This window comes from Cervus elaphus, chromosome 21, assembly GCF_910594005.1.
Source record: "Cervus elaphus chromosome 21, mCerEla1.1, whole genome shotgun sequence".
In the NCBI taxonomy this organism is placed as follows: domain Eukaryota; kingdom Metazoa; phylum Chordata; class Mammalia; order Artiodactyla; family Cervidae; genus Cervus; species Cervus elaphus.
This window is the reverse complement of record NC_057835.1, coordinates 23,264,636-23,281,992: the sequence shown is the minus strand read 5'-3', so window position 1 is coordinate 23,281,992 and position 17,357 is coordinate 23,264,636. Positions and strand designations below refer to the sequence as shown.

Here is a 17,357-nt window from a genome sequence, read left to right as displayed (position 1 = left end):
GATTTATTTTTTAGTATGGATTCTGTTCCACTGATTTATGTGTTATGCTTACGCTACTACCAAACTTTCTTAACTACTGTAGCTTGGTAGAAAGTTTTGAAGTTACAAATTCTCTGGCTTGTGTTCTGTTTCAGGATAGTTTGAATCATTCTTGGTCCCTAGCATTTTCATGTGAAAAGTGACATTAGTTACTTTCTGGAACAACCTTCTGGTATTTTTTTTTTTTAATTCGGTTAATTCTGTAGAAAATTGGAGAGTATTTCTGTCTTAACAGTATTAAGTTTTCCAAGCTGTGAACATGGGATGTCTTTCCTTTTTTTTCTTATTTAAAGCAGTTCTTTATTTTATTTTATATTTTTGGCTGCACAGCATGTGGGATCCTAGTTCACCTGATCACAGATCTAATCCACACCCCCTGCAGTGGAGGGCAGAGTCTTAACTGCTGGACCACCAGAGAAGTCCCCTCCATTTTATTTAGCTCTTTAATTTCTTTCACCTGTGTTTTGTAGTTTTCATTTTAATAAGTCTTGCACTTCTTTGGTTAATTTTATTTCTAAGCATCTTATTCTTTTTGATGGTATTAATGCAATTAATAATTTTTCTCTTGGTCACTGCTAGTGTATATAATTACAGTTGATTTTTTATATTGAGATTGTGTCTTGCAACTTTGCTGAACTCATTCATTGTATTGTATGTGTGTGTTTCTTAGGATCGTGTGTGTGTGTGTGTGTTCAGTGACTCAGTCATGTCTGACTCTTTGTGACCCCATGGACTCTAGCCCACCAGATTCTTCTGTCCATGGAATTTTCCAGGCAAGAATACTGGAGTGGGTTGCCATTTCCTCCTCCAGGGGATCTTACTGACACAGGGATCGAACCCTCATCTCTTGCATCTCCTACACTGGCAGGTGGATTCTTTATCAGTGTACCACCTGGGAAGCCCCAGGGGTGACCATATCATCTCTGAATATTCAGAGATAGTTTTACTTCTTCCTTTCCAATTTGAATGTCTTTTATTTCTTCTCATTCCCTAAATGACCAGAACCTCTAGTAGTGTGAATGTAAGTAGTGAGGGCTGACATCCTTTTCTTGATCCTTATCCTAAGGAGAAAGCATTCAGTATTGTACTATTGTGTTATTGTGTATGAGGCTCTCTGAGTTCTATTTAGAATGCTAGTATCATGGAAGGATGTTGGCTTTTGTAAGTTGTTTTCCTGTTGATCCTATTTTTCCCCCTTTTATTATAGTGATACAGTATATTGATTGAGTTTTGGATGTGGCATCAATCTTGCGTTGCTAGGGGGAAGATCTCTATTGGTCACTCTGTATATTCCTTTGTATATGTTGCTGGATTCAGTATGCTAGTATTTTGTTGAGGACTTTTGCATCTGTATTCATAAGTAATAATGGCCCGTAGTTTTTTTTGTGATGTCTTTGGTTTTGTTATAAGGATGTTTGATTTCATAGTATGAATTAGGAGTTTGTGAAGCATTGATATTAATGGGTTTTTACGTATTCGGTTTAAATTACAGCATAGCCATGTGAGCCTTGCTTTTCTTTGTGATAAGTTTCTAAATTACTCATTCAATCCATTTGTTATATCTGTTCAGTTTTTTATTTTTACTTGAGTCAGTTTTGCTAGTTTGTGTCTTTCTAGGAGTATGTCTGCTGTATGGTAGTTATATACATTTTCAACTTGTGGCTTTTTTGTGTTACTGTCTTGTCATTCAGTCTCTCAGTTGTATCCAACTCTTTTCGACCCCATGGACTGCAGCATGCCAGGCTTCCCTGTCCATCCCCAGCTCCTGGAGCTTGCTCAAACTCATGTCCATCGAGTCAGTAATGCCATCCAACCATCTCATCTTCTGTCATCCCCTTCTTCCCTCAGTCTTTCCCCGCATCAGGGTCTTTTCTAAGGAGTCAGTTCTTCTCATCAGGTGGCCAAAGGATTGTAGTTTCAGCTTCAGCATTAGTCCTTCCAATGAACACCCAGGACTGATCTCCTTTAGGATGGACTGGTTGGATCTCCTTGCAGTCCAAGGGACTCTCAAGAGTCTTCTCCAACACCACAGTTCAAAAGCATCAGTTTTTCGGTACTCAGGTTTCTTTATGGTCCAATTCTCACATCCATACATGACTCCTGGAAAAACCGTAGCTTTGACTAGACGGACCTTTGTTGGCAAAGTAATGTCTGCTTTTTAATATGCTGTCTAGGTTGGTCATAGCTTTTCTTCCAAGGAGTAGGCATCTTTTAATTTAATGGCTGCACTCACCATCTGCAGTGATTTTGGGTAATCTTATAGTGTTTCCTGTAATCCTTAGTTTGGTAGTGTTTCTCTTCTTTCATTTCTTATTTTTGCAGTTTGAATCCTCTCTCTTTCCCTATTTTTTTTTTTTTTGTCAGTTTAGCTAAAGTTTTGTCAGTTTTTTGAAAAATGTTTTTCATATTTATTTTTGTTTATTTATTTGGCTGCAAGGAATCTTTAGTTGAGACATGCAGGGTCGAATTCCTTGACCAGGGATTGAACTTGGACCCCCTGCATTGGGAACACAGTCTTAGCCACTGGACCACCAGGGAAGTCTCAAGGTTTATCAGTTTGGTCTTTTCAAGGAATCAACTTTTGGTTATATTTATATTCTTTATTATTCTGTATTCTATTTTATTTCTGCCTAATTGTTCTCATTTCCTTCTTTCTGCTTGCTTTGCATTATTTGATCTTTTTTTCTAGTTTTCTAAGATGAAAGGTTAAGCTGTTACTTTGAGGCCTTCTTATTAAAAATAAGTATTTACAGTTATAAATTTCTCTGTAAACACTGCTTTTTCTACATCCACAAGTTTTATCTTTTTTTTTTTTTCATTTTTCTCATAGTGTCTTCTAATTTTTCTTGTGATTCTGTCTTTGATCCAGCGGGAATTTAGGAGTCTTTTGTTTAATTTCCATATTTTTGTGATCTTTGCAGTTTTATTTTTGTTGTTAATTTCATTGTATTTTTGTCTAAGAATAGAAATAATATGATCTCACTCCTTTACAGTGTATGGAGGCTTGTTCTGTCTAGGAGAAGTTTTCCTCTGTGTATGAGAAGAATGTATTCTGCTGCTGTTTGAAGGGTCTTCATTTCTTGTGGGTAGTCAGCTATTAATCTTACTAAGGATCCTTTTACATGGTGAGTCGTTTTTCTCTTGTTGCTTTTATGATTTCTCTTTGTCTTTCATTAGTTGACACAATGTGTTTACAGTTGGTCTCTTTGAGTTTATCCTCGAGTTTTTTGAGTTTCTTAGGTGTACATTTAATAGCTCATCAAATTTGGGAAGATTTTGGTCTACATTTCTTGAAATACTCTTTCTACTGCTTCTTTCCTTTTCTTACCTTATGGTGTCCCACAGGTCTCTGAGGTTCTGTTCATTTTTCTTCATTCTATTTTCTTTCTGTTCTTCACCTTGGATACACTCAATTTTCCTATCTTAAAGCTTGATAACTTTTTTTCTGCTAGTGCAAATCTGCTATAGAGCCCCTCTTGAGATCTTATTTCAGTTATTGTGCTATTTAAATCTTGAATTTCTATTTTATTGTTGTGGTTTTTTCCCTTTTTTTCTAAAGAATAATTGTTATGTCTTTATATTCTCTATTTGCTGAGGTATTTTCTTTTAACGTTTTAAGACAATTTCCTTTTTTTTTCTTTGAGCATATTTACAGAACTATTTTAAAGTTTTTGTCTAGTGCATCCAACTTCTGGCCTCCCTCAGGTACAGTTTTTCTTGACTGCATCCTGTTTCTTCATGTGTCTTACAATTTTTTGTTGAAAACCAGACATTTAAAATATAATGTGACCACTCTGAACATTGAGTTCTCCCACCCCCACCCCAGAGGATATTTTTGGTTTGTTATTGCTGTTTGTTTAGTTTAGGGATTCCCAGGTGGCACTAGTGGAAAAGAAACCCACCTGCCAATGCTTGAGATGACCCTCCTAGACCGGTTTTGTGATGTTTATATTTCCTCTAGGAGAAGGGTACCTCCAGCTTTTCCTGCTGCCTCCAGGAGGTGGGTCCACTAAGGGACAAGGGGAGGATTGCCGTCCCCTTGAGCTGGAGGTAAAGGAGCCTTGCAGACCCAACCCATGTCCTGTGGACCTGGACCCACAGACTGCATAAAATATAGTGTTAGTGGCTGTTTGAGGTAAATGCCAAAAATCTGAGAAAAATTTTCTGTCATGTGTAGCTGCTGAAGACACTACAATGTTAGTTTACTTGTCTATGAGTTATTGGACAGAGATTTCTTTAAATGCTTTGAGCCAATAAGTCTTTCATTCTTACTGAGGAGCTCTCTCTGTGTTGATACATGCCTCTGTACTCTGGCAATTTATAACCGACTATCCCCTGGAGGAGAAAATGGCAACCCACTCCAGCATTCCTAGGGCTTGTGATGGTTAACGTTAAAGAATCTGCCTGCAATGCAGGAGACTCAAGGTTGATTCTTGGGTCAGGGAAGATCCCCTGGAGAAGGAAATGATAACCCACTCCAGTATTCTTGCCTGGAGAATCCCATGGACAGAGGAGCCTGGCGGGCTACTGTCCATGGGTCACAAGAGTAGGACACACACACACACACACACTCGTACGCTTGGCATGTAACTCTGTGCAGGGCCTCAATCCTGAGCTACTAGGGTCTTCTCAGGGTTTCCTGGACATACGCACAGCCCTGCAAACACAAGGAGCATTCCAGATTCCCTGGAAGGTGTCAGATCTTCAGTGCTGCCTATGAACGTCTCATTCTTCAGATATTCCTTCTTTAGTATTTTTTGTCAGTGTGGTTTCTTAATCCGCTGTTGCTCTCTCAGGCGGCTATAATATTAATTAATTGCTGTCAATTGTTTTAGACAAATGCTCTGATGGTAGGGCTTTTCCACTGAGTGAGCTCTGAGTTATAGCAAATTATAATTTCTGTGAGTAGTTTTTTTTTTTCCCCCTACTAGCTGCTGGGCAGTTCAGGTAGGGACGGTACTCTGAGGAACCAGCCTTTTAACAGCTGCAAGCCCAGTTTGCTCTCTCCTGTGGGCTGTATCAGTCTACACAGCTACCTGGGCTGTGAGGCTGCTGTTTTTTAAGGCTGCCATGGAGCTAAAGAGGGGGCATGAGATGAGGGCAAGTTAAAACACCAAAGGTTCGCTGTTCTTGCTGATATTAAGCTGTTTTTTTTTTTTTTTTTTGAGTGAATGCTATTCAGATTATGAGCCTGTGGTTAATTTCCAAAGTTTTGAAAAATTAAACTTTGATTATTTTTTGCCACTATTATTATTCCTCTTATGGAGGAATGGGTTTTTAGAGGTTGTTATTGTCTTATTCTGGAAGTTTATCCATCACAATTTTATTTTAGCTGTTTTTATAGGTGTGTGCAGATAACTCATTGTGACTTTACTTTGTATTGCCATGATGGCTAGTGATGTTGAATGTGTTTTTATGTGCTTATTTACCATCTGTCTATCTTCTTTGCAAAATGTCTGTTCATGTCTTTTGCTGTTGTTTAGATGCCAAGTCATGTCTTTGTGACTCCGTGGACTGTAGGCCTGCCAGGCTCCTCTGTCCATGGGATTTCCCAGGCAAGAATACTGGAGTGGACTGCCATTTCTGTCTCAGATGTACCATGTTTTGTCTTTTACCCATTTTTAAATCAAATTTTTTTTGGATATTGCTGAATTTTGAGAGTTTTAAAAATATTCTAGATATTAGTCCCTTGTTGGACATGTTTTACCAAATATCTTCTATCAGAGCAACATTTTAAAATTTTTACCATGTCCATTTGGTAGTTTGTGCTTTTGCTATCGAATTTATAAAAACTCTTTGCCTAGCCATAGAACCCAAAGATTTTCTTTCTTTTTTTTTTTTACAAACAGCTTTGTCATTTAATGTTTTATATTTAAGTTTGTGACATAGTAGATTGGCCAAAAAGTTTGCATGGTTTTCCCATAAAATCTAGGTTAATTTTCATATAAGGTGAGAGGTTTAGGGGTGTTTTTTTTTTTGGTCTGTGGATGTTCTGTTGTCCAGTACCATTTATTGAAAGTCTATTCCTTTTTCCACTGCATTGCTTTTGCATGTTTGTCAGAAACCAATTGCACTTTGGTTTTACTTCTGGGTTTCTGAAGCAGTCCAGTCATCTACATGTCTGTCTCTTTGCCAAATGTATTGTCTTGATTATTGGAGTTATATAGTAAGCCTTAACATCCAATAGAGTGACTTTCTACTTCATTCTTCTTCAAATAGTTTTAGCTCTTCTAGGGCCTGTGGCTTTCCCTGAAAGTTTCAGAGTAGCCTGGCAATATCTATAAATATTCTGGAATTTTGATAGGAAGTGAATTAAAGCTGTAGATCAGTCTGGACCAGATAGATGCCTGTGAGTCTCCTAGTTCATGTTTCTCCATTTATTAATCTTTCTTTAGGTTCTTTCATCAGCGTTTTGAATTTTTTAGCTTGTAGATTCTGTACATATTTTGGTAAGTTTATGCTTAATATTTCATTTCCTCTGGTGTGATTATAAATTGTATTGTGTTTTTAATTTTAGTTTGTACATGTTTATTGTTAGTATTTAAAAATGTATTGGTTTTCGTGCATTGATGTTATATCCTGTAGCCTCACTCCACTCACTTACTAGTACTGGTCATTGTAGGGGGTAGATTTTGTGGGATTTCTACATAGACTGTAATGTCTCTGTTGTTTTTCTTTTTTCTTTTTCAAGCTGTATGTTCTAAAATCCACCATCCTTCACCGCCTGCCTCCCACCCCATCTCCCGGTCCTATTGCAGCAGCTATAGCTTCCAACTGTGGCTCAGCTGGTAAAGAATCTGCCTGCAATGCGGGAGACCTGGGTTCAATCCCTGGGTTGGGAAGATCCCCTGGAGAAGGGCAAGGCTACCCACTCCAGTATTCTTGCCTGGAGAATTCCATGGATTGTATAGTCCATGGGGTCACACAAGAGTCGGACACAACTGAGTGACTTTCACTTTCACTTCACAATAGCTTCCAGCACTATGTTGAAGAAGTGATGAGAGTGGACATCCTTACTTGTTACTGATCTGAGGGGGAAAGCATTCATTCTTTCCTGGTTGAGTATGGTGTGAGCTGAGGGTTTGTGGTAGTTGCTGTTTGGTTGAGGAAGTTTACCTCTACTTGTAGTTTGTTTATAGTTTTTCTTGAGTTGGTGTTGGATTTTGCCATACGCTTTGTTTTTGTATCAGATGGTGCAGTTTTTTTAACTCATTGATATGATAGATTACATTGGCTGACTTTTGCATGTTGAATCATCCATGGACACCTGAAATAAATTCCCTTTGACCTTGATGTGTAATTCTTTGGAAACATTATTGGATTCCTTTTGCTAATATTTTGTTGAGTTTTTTTTTTTTTTGCATTTAAATTCATGAGACATTTGGTCTGTAGTTTTCTCTTTTATACTGTTTTTACCTGACTCTATCAGGGTAACATTAGTTTTCTAAAATGAGTTTGGAAGTGTTATCTCTTATTTTCCAGAAGTTGTTATATAATATTGACATTAATTCTTTGTTAAAGGTCTGTTAGAACCCTATAATGAAATCACTTGGCCTAGTGGTTTGTTTTTGGGGACTTTTAACTTCAGATTCAATTTATTTGATGGTTATGAGGTTTGTTCACATTATCCTTGATTGAGTTGTAGTTTTTGAGGAGTTGGTTGATTTCCTCTAAGTTACTGAATTTGGGTGCAAAGTTTGTAGTGTTCTTTTATCTTCTTAATGACTGTTGAATTTGTAGTAATGTCCCTTGTTTTAAACTCATATTGGTCATCTGTGTATTCTCTGTCCTTGTGTTTTGTCAGTCATGCTAAAAGTGTATCAATTGTCGTTATCTTTGAAGAATCAGCTCTTGGTTTCATTGCTTTAAAAAGTAATTGTTTTCCTATTTTTAGTTGAATTGATTCCTACTATTTATTCTCTTCCTTTTGTTTGCTTTATTTTTTGTTCCTTTAATTTCTTGAGATTGGAATTTTGTTATTGATTTGAGATTTCTTTTATTTCCAGTGACAGTAAGTTGACCCTTGAACAGTGCAGGGTTTAGGAGGCTAATCCCTTGTGCAGTTGAAAATCCATGGTTAACTTATAGTTAGCCCTCTGTACCCACAGTTCCACATCCTTGGGTTCTGGCAACTGTGGATCATTTGCCCCTGGAGTAGGTATTTATTGGGAAAAAAAAAATCCATGTGTAAGTGGACTCATGCAGTTCAAACCTGTGTTGTTCAAGGGTCAACTGTATTTAATATTACGAATTTCCCTCTCAGTTTTGCTCTGGCTACATCCCATATATTTTGATGTTTTCTTTTTCATTTAATTTTGTAAAAAATTCTCTTAAAGACTGTTTGATTCCTGAATCAGAAACTTGTTAATTTTTAGTCATGTGTTTAGCATTTATCTGTTTTATTTTCATTCCTGATTTCTAACTTAATTCATTTATGATCAAGCCACACATTCTGTATGATTTCAGTCTTTTAAATTTACTCTGAATCTGCTTTATTTGGGTAAATGTTCCTTTTTGTTTGGAGAAATAATATGTACTTTGTTTTTGACAGGTGGGCTGTTCTCTCTGTGTCAGTTAGGCATTAGGTTTGTTTGTGTGTGTGTGAGGTCTTGTATCATTTAGCTTGTTTTCTCCCAGCTAGTTCTATCAGCTGCTGAGCATGGTGGGCAGGTGTTGGAATCCCCAGTATTACATTGGTGGATTTAACTGTTTATTCTTTCTGCTTTATCAGTTTTATTTTATGCATTTTGAGGCTCTGTTGTTGCATGTTTATAAAATTAGTATTATATCTTGCTGAATTTATCCTTTTATCATTGTGTAATACCTGTCTTCATTTCTAGAAATTTTCTTTGACCTGAGGTCTACTTTACCAGATGCCAATATTGCAGCCCTGTTTTTGTCAGTGTTTTCTTGGCGTATCTTTTCTATTCGTTTACTTTCAATGTCACTGTAGTATTGAACTTGAGTTTCCTCCAAACACCATGTGACTGGTTCATGTTTTTAGTTTACTTTGCCAGGCCCTGTGTTTCGATGGATGTACTTAGGTCATTTACATGTAAGAGATAATTACTGAAATATTAGTGCCATCTTGTTATTTGTTTTTTGTGACTTTCTGTTGCTTCTTTCCTTTCTCTCTTCTTGACTTTTTAGAGCTACTTAAACATTATTAGATTTCCAGTTTGACTTACTTATAATTCTTCTTAGCTTATCTTGTTTTATTGTGTTCTCGATGGTTTTTCTAGGTATACAGTAATACGTATGTAACTTACCACAGTCTACATGTGCAGCATTTTACCACCTTTGGTAAAATGTAGGAGCTTCACTTTTATCTTTAATGTCATCTAGTGTTGTAACTTGTTTCATATTTCATGTTTATTAAATGTGATTTGTACAGTTCTTGAGGAGGATTGTCTTTAGTATTTACCCATATATCTGTAATTTCTGTTTTTCCTTTTTTAATCACTGTTGACAAGATTTTTAAAAAATCATTTTCTTCTGTTTGAGGACTTCTTTTTACCGATCTTGAAGTATACATCTGCTGATTTCTAAGTATTATATATTTTTTTGGTCTAAAAATGTCATCATTTTCCCTTGACTGCTGAGGATATTTATTGTTTATTGTTTTTTGACTGTTATTGTTTATTGACTGTTTATTGGATATCAGGTTGTGAGTTACAGTTTTTTAAGAACTGAAAAATAATTACTCCAGTTAATTCTGGCCTCTGAGGTTTCAGATGAGAATTTTGCCACTAGAATTGGTATTTCTATATAGACAGTATATTATCATGGCCCTTTTCCAAGCTCTTTTTGTCTTTGAATTTTAAAAGTTTAATTTTGATGTCTTACCATTGGTTTCTTTAGGTTTATCCTGCTTTGGGTTTATTCAGCTTATTAAATCTGTAGAAGTATTGTACCTTTTGCCAAGTATAGGAAATTTTAAGCTAATATGTTTTAACATATTTTTCCAATCTCTCTTTTTCTTTACCTCTGGGGGCACTGATGATATGAATGATGAATCTTGTTACTGTCTCACCGGCTCTGGGACTTTAGTCAGTTTTTTTTTAAACGATATTTTCTTAATCTGTTGTTCAGATTGGTGAATTCTATCGATTGGCCTACAAATTACTGATTTTATCTTCTGTAATTATCATTTTACTACTGAGTCCACACAGTAGTGGTTTTTTTTTTTTTTGGTAATTTATTATTATTTTTTAATTTGATAATTGTACTTTTCAGTTCTGTAATTTCTATTTGGTCTTTTTAAAATAATTCTTTTTTTTTTTTTACTAATTTTTCATTGTTTCAGGAGAACTTGACATTGATTGTTGAAACATTTTTATGACAGCTATTTAAAAATTCTTGTCAGATATTTCCAGCACAAGATTCATTTAATTGTTGGCATCAGTTAACTTTTTTCTTACTTGTTTTTTGGTAGTATTGGTTCTTAGTGTGAAGAGCAGTTTTTCAGTTGTATTCTGGACATTCTGTCCATTTTAGGAGATGCTGGGTTCTATTTAAGTGTTTTATTTTAGTATCTTTTATCATAGTATCTTTAGCATACTATGCTGCTATGATCAAGCACTCAGGTCCTGACCTACTTTTGTGGACTGTGGTTTCAGTGATAGTTTAATTTTTAGAATCTTTGTGATGGTGTTTGGTCTGCTTGGCATATCTAGTGCCAGGAACCTGAGGGAACAGAAGGTGGTTCTCCAGGCTGCCCTCTGGGTGTCTCTTGGTGAGGGAGCGGACAGTCTCGGGGCACAGGGTGACCAAGAAGCTTCCCTCATCAGATTCATGCTGTGTTCCCACCCCCACGCCTCTGACATGAGTGTGATTTTTCGGTTGTGGTGAGTTGTTGCGAGATTTGTCTTACTGACACTCATGTCTTCTCCACTTTTCTCCTCTCTCTTCCTTGTCCTGAAACCTCTAATGGAGAAGGTCTGAGTGCATTGGGATTCCGCTGATCACTTATCTGCAGGGCTCATGATTGCTCTCTCCTGGTGGTGCTGGGCTTCCTTGATATTGTCAGAGAGACTCCTGCTTGATCGAGTGGAGGAAGGAGCTAGATCGCAGGTGGGGGCACATGGGATCTGGGTGACCTTCTGTTGGATGCTGGGACAGCAGGCACTCTGTTACTCTGTTATTCCTTCAGTCTTGGGCTCTTCTACCAGCTTGCCACTTTCTTGCCACCTTCCAAAATTCTCACCAGTCTCTGTGTTACTTGCAGGGATTATAGTTGTTCTTGTTTGGCAGAAGCTGGGAGAAACAAATCTATATCATCTTGTTTAGGTTAGAAGTTTGCAAATCACTAATTCTTTTAGCTATTTTTGGTGGAGTTTATTTTATTTTAAAAAAACAGGTTTTGGCTCAGCTGGTAAAGCATCCACTTGCAATGCGGGAGACCTATATTCGATCCCTGGATTAGGAAGATCCCCTGGAGCAGGGAACAGCTACCCACTCCAGTATTCTGGCCTGAAGAATGCCATGGAATGTATATTCCATAGTGTTGCAAAGATTTGGACTTGACTGAGTGACTTTCACTTTCACTTTCTTTAAATCTGTTGATTACCTAGTATGGAAAATTAGGACATAGCTCCCTGTGAGCATTCCATATCTCTGTTACCCTTTATTGTATATTTATGTTACAGTTTTTTGCTAAACCAGAAGTGAATATTAATACTATGATCACATAAATATGGTCCATTGAAGACTCAAGTAGTATACTGTTTCCTTTCTGTGCAGCCATTATTTTAATATGGTAAATAGTCACTGCGTATTTTTCTTTACATCATTTTTTACTTAATTGTAGGTAATTGAAGTTTTTATGCCTATCTCTAGTCAGGTATATGGCTTATTTCCTCCTTTTGCTGTGATATATCCTCCAGTATCTTCCTAATGAAGAGTTTTTTTGAGTTCTGCATGTCTGAAAATTTCTTTATTTTGTTTGCACTGTTGATTAACAATTTGGTTGAGTATAGAAGTTTAGACTGAAAACCAGTTTTCCTTAGAATTTTAAAGACATTGCTCCAGTGTCTCCTAATGTCCATTTTGTCTTAAATGACTTAATTAAAATATAAGTGCAGGTGGAGTTGGGCCTTCCTCGTGACTCTGAGGTAAAGAATCTGCCTGCAGTGCAGGAAACACAGGAGGGGCAGGCTCCATCCCTGGGTCGGGAACATCCCCTGGAGAAGGGAATGGCTGTCCACTCCAGTATTCTTGCCTGGAGAATCCCATTGACAGGGGAGCCTGGTGGGCTGCGGTCCATGGAGCAAGACGAGTTGGACACAACTGAAGTGACTGAGCACATATTTAAGGCCAGTGTATATATTTAGGAAAAGAAAGTTAAAAATTGAGTACTCTTAATACTTTGCTTCATAATTTGGATTTTGATCAGCAAAGCTAATGGATTGAGATGTATGGAGAAAAAAGTTTGATGGTATGGAAGATATTGAAAGAGGTAGCTAAAGAAACTTAGGAAAGAAAAGCTTTAGAGTGGTTAAGCTGTTTCCTGATATCTTGTTAACTTGCTCTGATGTTCATAGTTCAGGTATCATTGTCTTTTGATATGATTTGATTTAAGAAATCTGCCTTCTAACCGTTGCTCTTACTTTTGGGGAATTATTTAAATAACCAGCAGGGGGAGTACTTAGGTTCCTTTTGAAACAGAGACTCAAGCTGGAAAGATACTTAGGATTTTAGTGTGTACAGTTTAGAACAGTTAAATTTTTTTTTCTCTTTTCTGATAATAATACACACCTATTGTAAAATTGCTATAAAAGAATACACTAGAGAATATCACCTGTCAATCTGCAGTCAGGTGACATAGGCACTTTCATGCATTTCCAGCAAATATTCTTTTCTATCAATGCTTGTATCTACATCAAAATTGATGTTACTGTTTTAAAACTTAAAGTCATTAGTGTTAATAGATATATACTTGAAAATCAATTCTGAATATTCTTTTCCATCCTGATACAATCAGAACATTGATTCTTGTGTATAAATGATTTCCATTGGCTTCTCATAAATTCATAGGTTTGATTTCTGTTCTTTTAAGGGGTAGAACTTCTGTAGAGCATCAGAAAATTCCTATTGAGCAAAGAAAAGCAGGAGAATACAGCATTATCTGTTTTAAGGATACAGCTAAAATGTGTGTAATCAGAAGACACGAATGGGGCAGCAGTGTGTTAAAACAGATGTGTCAGTGGCTAGCCTGGTCCCTGGTACACAGTTTTGTACTCAGTTTTTGTAATGGACAAATAGTGGAATAGAGTGATTCTTAGAAAAAAAATTATTGTAATGTCAAGACACAAAAAGGGAATACTTCTGTAAAGATTGAAACACACATGAACAATTTCTGTAAAAGTTATTTGCAAGAAAACCTGTCCAGTTTGTGTAACTCTAGGTTATTGCCTCTTAAAAACTATGACAGAGAAAAACAGTGTATATTGTATACCCAATAACTAATTTATTTATAGACAGAAGAGATGCATACTTAGTGCCTGAGTTCTTGACCACAGTTTTATGAAGATCTCAAAAAATTTTCTCTTTGAACATTCTGTGTAAGTCCTTCCTTATTTTGAACCAGTTTATTGAATTCACCTTGGCTTCCTAGGGGACTCAGTGGTAAAGAAACTGCCTGCCAATGCAGGAGACGCCGGTCTGATCCCTGGGTCGGGAAGATCATCGGAGAAGGAAATGGCTACCCACTCCAGTATTCTTGCCTGGAGAATCTCATGGACAGAGGAGCCTGGTGGGCTACAGTCTGTGAGGTTGCAAAGAATTGGATATGACACATTGAATTCTTTTTTCAGTTCTTGTCATTTCTTTATTAAAGTAATGATACCTGTGCATTTTTGACTGTGAAGAAATACATTCATCAAAGGGAAAACAGTTTTGAGGAGAGGTTAGTGAAGAAATCAAGTTGCAGTAGTCTCTATGTAAGTGTGCTAGGGAAGAGAAGGAGCAAGGGATAGCTAGATGGGGTCATGGTAAGAGAGAGATTGAAAAAAAAAGATGAGAGAAACTTGTGCATGGTTGAACGATGGCCTGAGGAGTGGAACTGTCTTTGGTAGGAGAAGTTTGAAACCTGAATATAGTGTCTTGGGACTGGCATCCTGGTCTTTGAAGATTTCCTTCTTAGAGCCTCCAGCCCCTGGGATGTAAAGCTTCATAAGTTTCTCCCTTGGCCTTTTCAAAAGCTCAGCAGAGCCAATGGTATTTTTACTTGTTTTACCCAACAGTGTGGACTTTACAGCTGTAGAAAATTCCAGGTATGTGCAGAGATGCTTGTTGCGTGTTTCGTTTCCCCTTACGGTTTGGATTTTAATCCATTGTCCTTTGCGGCAGTTCTCAAACTTTAATAGTGTAAGACTCACCAAGGTGGTAGCTGAAATGCAGATTCCTGAGCCTCTCCTCACTCAGGGTTCTCAGTCGAGGTTTGAGGATCTCCTGTCTCCAGAAGCACACCTGATGGTTTTGACGTGCATTGCCCTTGATAGCAATTTAAAAACTTGTGGTAAAATAATGTAGTTTACTATTTTAACAATTTTGCATATATGGTCTGTGACACTAAGTACTTTCATGTTGTTCTGGAACCGTCACCACTTCCCATCTCTAGAACTTTGCATCATCCCAAACTGAAACCCTTTACACATTTAAACAACAATGCCTGTTTTTTCCCTCCCCTCAGTCCCTGGCCACCATAGTTCTACTTTATGTCTCTGTGAGTTTGATGACTCTGAGGACCTCATGTAAGTGGAATCATATAGTGTTTGTCCTTTTGTGTCTCTTTTATTTCACTTAGCTTAATGACTTCAAGGTTTTTCCATGTTGTGTCTTGTGTCAGAATTTTTTTCTTTCTTTAAGGCTGAATAATATTCCCTTGTCTGTGTATACACTGGCTTTTTCCAACGAGTCATTTAATTCCTTTCTGCTCCTTAAACTCTCTGAGAGACTGTAGAGTGCCAGTCAGTAAGCTTCATTTTCTTTTTTTGAGTTTTGAAATATTAAAGCTGGTCATTAGATTAAAACAGTATTTTTGTGAATCATAGTAAACATCTTTATAAAAAATGTCTAAAGTACACTCTCATATTAATTCTCCTGAATATTAATCAGCTCTTCTTTTTCCTTCTATTATGGTGGTATATGGTACTATTATCTCACAGTATCGTTTTTAAATACAGATTTTATCTTGGTGGTGGTCTTGAGAATTGTAAATGCAGCCAACTGGTAGCACAGCTGTGACTCAGGGCAGAGCAGGCTGACAGGACAGCCTGAAGATGAGGGCGAAAGGATTTGTGTTCTGCTTGTGAAATTTCCTGGGTATTTCTGTGCTTGAGGGGGATAATAACTCACGACATTGACTAGCCTGGACAATCCAGGATCTACAGGTAGCCGTCACCAATGTATGTTTCTTCCTTTGTCCAAGTCAGAGCGAGCTTCCTCCAGGAAACATTCCCTCATGAATCTGTTTCTGAGCTCATCAGCCCAATGTTGGTCTATTTCTTCCTCCACTCTACTTATGTCCTTAGAGCCCAAGGTCATTGAAGATGAAAACGGGTTTTGGCCATGTACCTTCAGAGGGCTCAGTGAGTCACTTCAGCTCAGTATAGGTATTTACTGAATACTGTGGTTCAGCTCTTTTAGTATCTGGTGGTTGAAGGCCAACTTAAGCTGGATAAAGGCTTGGAAGATTGATGCGTTGGCCTGTAGCTGACAGCATCTGGGCACCAGTCTGCTTGGGGACCTGCCCTCTGGCCTGGAGCATGGCTTGTTCCTGTTTTGATTTTCTCAGGTTTCTTCCTATTATATGGGATAAGGTGGCTGGCTGCTTTGGGGACACACCCTTGACCCAGTTGAGAAGAAGAGAATCTTCTCCAGTGGTCCCACTGGAGCGGGTCTCTGATTGCCTCTGCTTGGGTCCCGTGGCGTCCCGGGACCAGTCACTGTGGACTGGCCGATGTCCTATGATTAACCTTGGCAGGGTTGGGTGCCCAAAACTGTGGTGGGGGAGTGTGTTTTGTCACTAGGGAAAAAAAAAGGTGGATGAGTGAGAAGGCTGGGTAGTGAAATTGCCCTGTAAGCACCTGCTTGTGGCAGAGTGAACACTGTGGAGAGAGAAGTATCCATGATGTCTGGCCTTGTAGAGAGCTCTGCGGGAGGTGTTGTTTTTGACCATAGGTGAATAAAATGGAAATGAAGTAGGCTGCGTTTCCCCTTAGGCTTATACTTACTTTGGATATTAAAAAATTTTGTGTCAGGTGTGCTGTAATAGTCATGGAATTTGCATATTTGTTCAGTAGTTATTTAAGGAGGATCTCAGTGGGGGTGCTGTGCAGTGGGGATGAGGTGCAGAGGCACGGGACTCCTGCCCTCAGGAGTTCTTACTCCAGGGCAAGGGGTAGGTTGGGCAAGAAGCCAGATGGGGTCACTGAGGGAGGGTGTTGGTGGAGACTTTGAAGGATATTTCATGGAAAAGATGAGCATGATCTGTGGAGAAATCTGTTAGAGAGACCAGAGGAGGAGGAGAGGTGATGGCTGGCAAAACGTGCCGTGGATGCAGGTGTGGTGTTGGAAATGCCCACCTGGCAGCAGCATGTGGAACAGAAGAGATTGGCTGGGGAAGTTGGAGGGACTGCCGAAGAGGGCTGTGGAAGGCCAGGCTGGGAGGTGTCGGAACTGGAACTCCGGCCCTTTTGTCCTTGCACTTGTGGAAGGGTCTGTGTCACTACTGCCTGAGCTGCTGGAGGGTGGGGTCTTTCTTGCTCATTTTGTGTCCCGGGGCCTGCAGAGTGTCTGCACTGCCTAACTGGAAAGCAGGATCTTAGAATTCTGTCCTTTATATTAAGTTACAGTGTTCTAGTCCCTGAAGAATCCTGAGTGTGGATGAAATCCAGAGAAGCAGAGGATGAGTCAGATGTAACCAAAGGTAGTGAGTGACAAGCCTGAGACATGTTCTGTTGTCAGAGCAAAGGAAGAGTCTCTGAAAAAAAACACCTGCTCAGTAAGCCTGACAGGACAGGCTCTGAGCACCACGGTGCAGGCATACTTGCTGATGTAGTTAAAACTTCACATCTGTTCCTCATTCTCTCTCCTTAATGTAGATCAATTCCTGGGTGAAAAACTGTTGACATCCATTGAGTATGTGGCTACAGCCACTGAGATTTGTTCAGATACCTAAGTAAACTTTGTATTGGTAGACATTCGATTTGTTCTCCAAATTTATTACATGATATCCAAAGCAATACTTAGAAATTTTCACTTCTTTCCAAAGGGAGTATCCCACAGATGTATAGTGGCATGCATTTGATATCAAG

General features: G+C 38.3%; 1 protein-coding gene across 6 annotated transcripts in view; it reads left to right on the top strand.

Moving 5' to 3' along the window:
- SPIDR (scaffold protein involved in DNA repair) overlaps nucleotides 1–17,357 on the top strand; it is a 270,899-nt gene that overhangs the window by 12,629 nt on the left and 240,913 nt on the right. For 2 of the 6 annotated variants that reach the window (XM_043879253.1, XM_043879248.1), the window contains exon 2: nucleotides 3,033–3,164. The exons of the other annotated variants lie outside the window; for them this stretch is intronic. Coding sequence is in view for 1 of the 2 variants with exons in the window: in XM_043879248.1 (XP_043735183.1) it covers nucleotides 3,162–3,164 (3 nt within the window). In the remaining variant the exon portion in view is untranslated. The remainder of the gene's footprint in view (nucleotides 1–3,032; nucleotides 3,165–17,357) is intronic. 6 annotated transcript variants of the gene reach the window in all.